General features: G+C 39.9%; 1 protein-coding gene across 1 annotated transcript; it reads right to left on the bottom strand.

Annotated features, from left to right (window-relative positions):
• Positions 1–1831: 1831 nt before the first annotated feature.
• LOC135500453 (solute carrier family 35 member G1-like) lies at positions 1832–3304 on the bottom strand. The gene is made up of 2 exons (XM_064791982.1): positions 3218–3304; positions 1832–2989 (listed from the first exon to the last, which is right to left on the bottom strand). The coding sequence occupies exons 1-2, from the start codon at positions 3227–3229 to the stop codon at positions 1934–1936; spliced, it is 1068 nt and encodes a 355-aa protein (XP_064648052.1). The 5' UTR covers positions 3230–3304; the 3' UTR covers positions 1832–1933.
• Between the last annotated feature and the right edge of the window lie 471 nt (positions 3305–3775).

The following is a 3775-nucleotide window of genomic DNA, read 5'->3' as shown; positions in this document are numbered from 1 at the left end:
GTTATTTTCCGAGCAGAATATTTCCTGTGGACTACATGTAGTCATTTAAAATAACCATTTAGCACTCTTGTAGTTCAGGTAAGAGATGCGGAATGTTCGACATAAAACAGAGTAATCAAGTGCACAAAAGTCATCCAGTGATTGTTGTTGGCGAAGAAAACATCTTCGTTGGAGGTTTTAATTTGCTATCTTTGAGCGGTCTTGTTAAGAATGTTCACCATGACTGGAAAGCCTCAGCATCTAAAATAGTGTGATGATAAGTTATGTTAACTACTGGCGAAGTGCAAGGTCAAGAAAAAAGCAACGGTATGGCAAAAGTAAAGGAATAACCAAAGTAACTGAGGATGTTATGAATTCTTGCTATTAGCCAACGTAAAGAAAGAGGTAACGCTTGATAGGATTATATGGATCACATCGACACTTCAAAGTTAATCTCAGTGACGATTTCCAATTTCCCATCACATGAGCACGTTTAGTGCCGAGCATACATGGTTATCGACGTCTTTCGGTCCTACACCCCGCTAAATGATTTTCTACCGAGTCTAAATGCCGTCTCCAGTATTATCGAAGATCAGTATTTTAAAAAGAAGTGAAGTGAAATTAAGTCGTTTCACACAGGAGACGGTTGCATGCGTTTCCGTATTAAATCGATAAAAATATTTTCAAAGAGTAATGTTCTTTTTAAAATATCTGGAGTACGATACACCCGCAGTGATCACTATAAAAATTTAATATTAAGTTTTTTCTAAGAATTTCTGCTCATCGAATCTGGGGTATTCATGCCATCGAATTATTGAATTCGACATACGTAATTGAATTTTCATATTTCTGCATGGATTTTACAAATATGAAGATTGAGAAGGCTTTCTATACAGACAGGTGCAAGTTTGGGTTATCTGTAGCAAGGCAATAATTATGGTGCAAACACTTTTGAGAAGTATTCCATAAGAATATGTATAGATCGTTGACAAAATATTAGGGTGAGGCGAGTAATCAACCTATAATTACTCTAGCGTGCTTGCGTATAATTACTAAACTGCAACATGATGGTTTAAGTCATCACATACGGTGCGAGGGACCTTCGCTATCGTCTTCTGTCACTGTCAGCTTCCATCACGTCTTCACCAAGACCAGTTGCCGCACCATCTTGAACTACTCTAGCACTCTTTTATATACGCCGACAAGCAGTATAAATCTCGAACTTCGTGCAACTACTTTTGCTTATTTTCCAGTTCATTAACCAGGCACTTGTTTAGCTTGGTGGACGAGAGCATCTCCAACGTTATCAATCAATACGGATGTGACAGTGATACTAACCGTGGCCGTCAGGTTTCTCCGAGGCAAAGAAAATTCACACCGTAAAATTGACTGGCTGAACATAGCGGCCAGATGAATGGCCAGTTGGTGGAATTCCGGTTAAGGGGATACGTACACTGTGTCGACGCAGTAAAGCTGGTCGAGGAGCGCTGTACGAAAGCCCTACCGGGTATTTCACAAAACCGGCTTCACTCCGTATTAAACACAAGGAACAGTATTTGATCATACATGTAGTCAGTATACACTGCTGATGAAGTTCATGATAATATTCGGTTGCAGCGAGTTTTGATTAGAAAAAAGAACCAACTAAACGAGATTTCATACATATTGGGTTATCTTTTGCTGTGATCTTTGGCCACGTTTCCTTTAGGAATGGATGAATCGATGACTTATAAAAGGAGGGTGGCGAAAATTGAGTTCTTCCAGGCAATTTGGTTAGTCGTGCCAGGATTGATGACCTATCACGAATTATGTAATACATGTACACATGAGGAAACTATAGACCTATTTTTCAAATACATGTAACCCTAAAATGATCTGCTGATCTTTCTGAGGCTTCCAAAAGAGAAAAAGCATGTCTTACGGAAGAAACCTGTTCCTCCATTTAGCATCGGCCTTAATCGTGCGTGGTCTCCTTAAACAGTGGCTCATTTTGGCCATCATTTACAGCAGCGGATCCGTCCTCTCGCCGAAGACTTAGTAATCCGCACGCACAGGCTGAACATGTTATAATCGCTGCTCCAGAAATACTGGCAATATTCACATCAGCTGATATAAATATGATTTGCAAAATGTAGGCGAATGCTACTTCAGTAGTTCTTGAGATTGAGACAACAGCTGCTTTTTCCCACTTCAGAGCGTAAAAGTAGATTAGGTATCCCAACCAATTACCGAATGCCGCCACGAATAAATATCCACAGTCCAACAGAGTGTAGGGAAAATCAAAATCACCGACAATGTAAAGTATGAGGAAATAACAGATCATGCCAAACGATTTAAACTGAAAGAGTAGGGTAAAGGGTCCATGACCAGAACTAACACATTTTCGTGTAAAAAGAGCGGAAAGCGCGCACAAGATGGCTGCCAGAACAGCAATCAAGCATGCCTGCCATCTTGGAATGCTGAATATCGCGAGATTTTGGTGGTGACCTCTGTTGGCATGGTGTCCAGACGTTGTTGGCCCTGTGTTATTTTTCAACAGTGTTGAAATATTTAGCAAATTAACAATGGAAGCCGGTTGGACGACCAAAATTACCCCCAAAACTGTCAGTGCCGTTATAATTGTCTCGAAAACGCCACAACGTTCCTTGAAAAACAGGAATCCGAACACTCCGATAAAAACTGATTGAGAGAAAAAGATGGCGCTGGCGTCGGCGTAGGCCATGTTGGCGAAGGATAGAATGATACAAAACGTTGCTGTTATATCAAATATGGCGGACAACCATAACCACTGGTTATTCACAAAGAATGGCTCCTTTCTTACGAATAAGAATGGCACAGAAACAAAAGTTATGAAAATGCACCGGATTGTCATGAACTGGAGAAAAGAAGCATCTTCCTGCACGAATTTCAGTTGAATTGTACCAATGGCCCAGCAGAGTGCGGACATGACTCCAGCTGCAACGCCCTTCACATTCTGCAGTCTATCCTTCCACCTCATATCAAAGCAAATCTGAAATCAGAATTCAGTGAAATAGCTAAATCCATGTATTTCCTCATTTCATTGCTGCACATGAGTAGGACTTGTTTCCTCGGAAATATCCGTTTTGCGATGAATCGCCTCCTACACTGTCAATGCTATTAAAGGGAGCTCGTTATCGTTGCTGTCGAGAAAATCTTTCGAAACATTTACAAGGCGTATCAGAATAATTGTGGAAAATTAATTCTAAAGGTAACCTACCTTCCAAATCATAATCTGGTGTCGCTGCGATATTTCTGATCATGCAGACCTTCATCATCTGTGGCCCCTTAACAAACTGATTAAAAAACAAGTCATTTGCTGTTGTAATGGGCCAATTGACATAAATGGGTTGCAACTATTATGTTATTCTCTATTTGGTAATATATTAAGAGTGTTATTATTAAATCATACTATTACCTCTTAATTGACTTGATCGTGAACATAATAATCAAAACGCCAGCTCTTTATTAAGTGAACTGTCCTTCATAACAGCATTGCGCAACAGTGAAAATGATTCACTGAGGAAAAGGCGTATGCATGCATTCAGTTGTGTTGATCACATTGTCAAAAATGTTTCAGGATACGAGTGCACAACACTCAGGCGAAATTCAAGTCCTTATATACTAGTATATTACATGAGGACATGAGCTGATTTGAATCAGTCTCTTTGGTACTTCTAAGGTTAGATTTGGTTTAGGGGTTATTAACTTCGAAATGGGTGCAATATCTGGTCAACTAAAGCGATAGCTTGGGCAAAGTAAATAGCGGCAACGTATA

The sequence above is a fragment of the Lineus longissimus genome, chromosome 1 (assembly GCF_910592395.1).
Source record: "Lineus longissimus chromosome 1, tnLinLong1.2, whole genome shotgun sequence".
Classification (NCBI taxonomy): domain Eukaryota; kingdom Metazoa; phylum Nemertea; class Pilidiophora; order Heteronemertea; family Lineidae; genus Lineus; species Lineus longissimus.
This window is presented reverse-complemented; position numbering and strand designations above follow the sequence as displayed.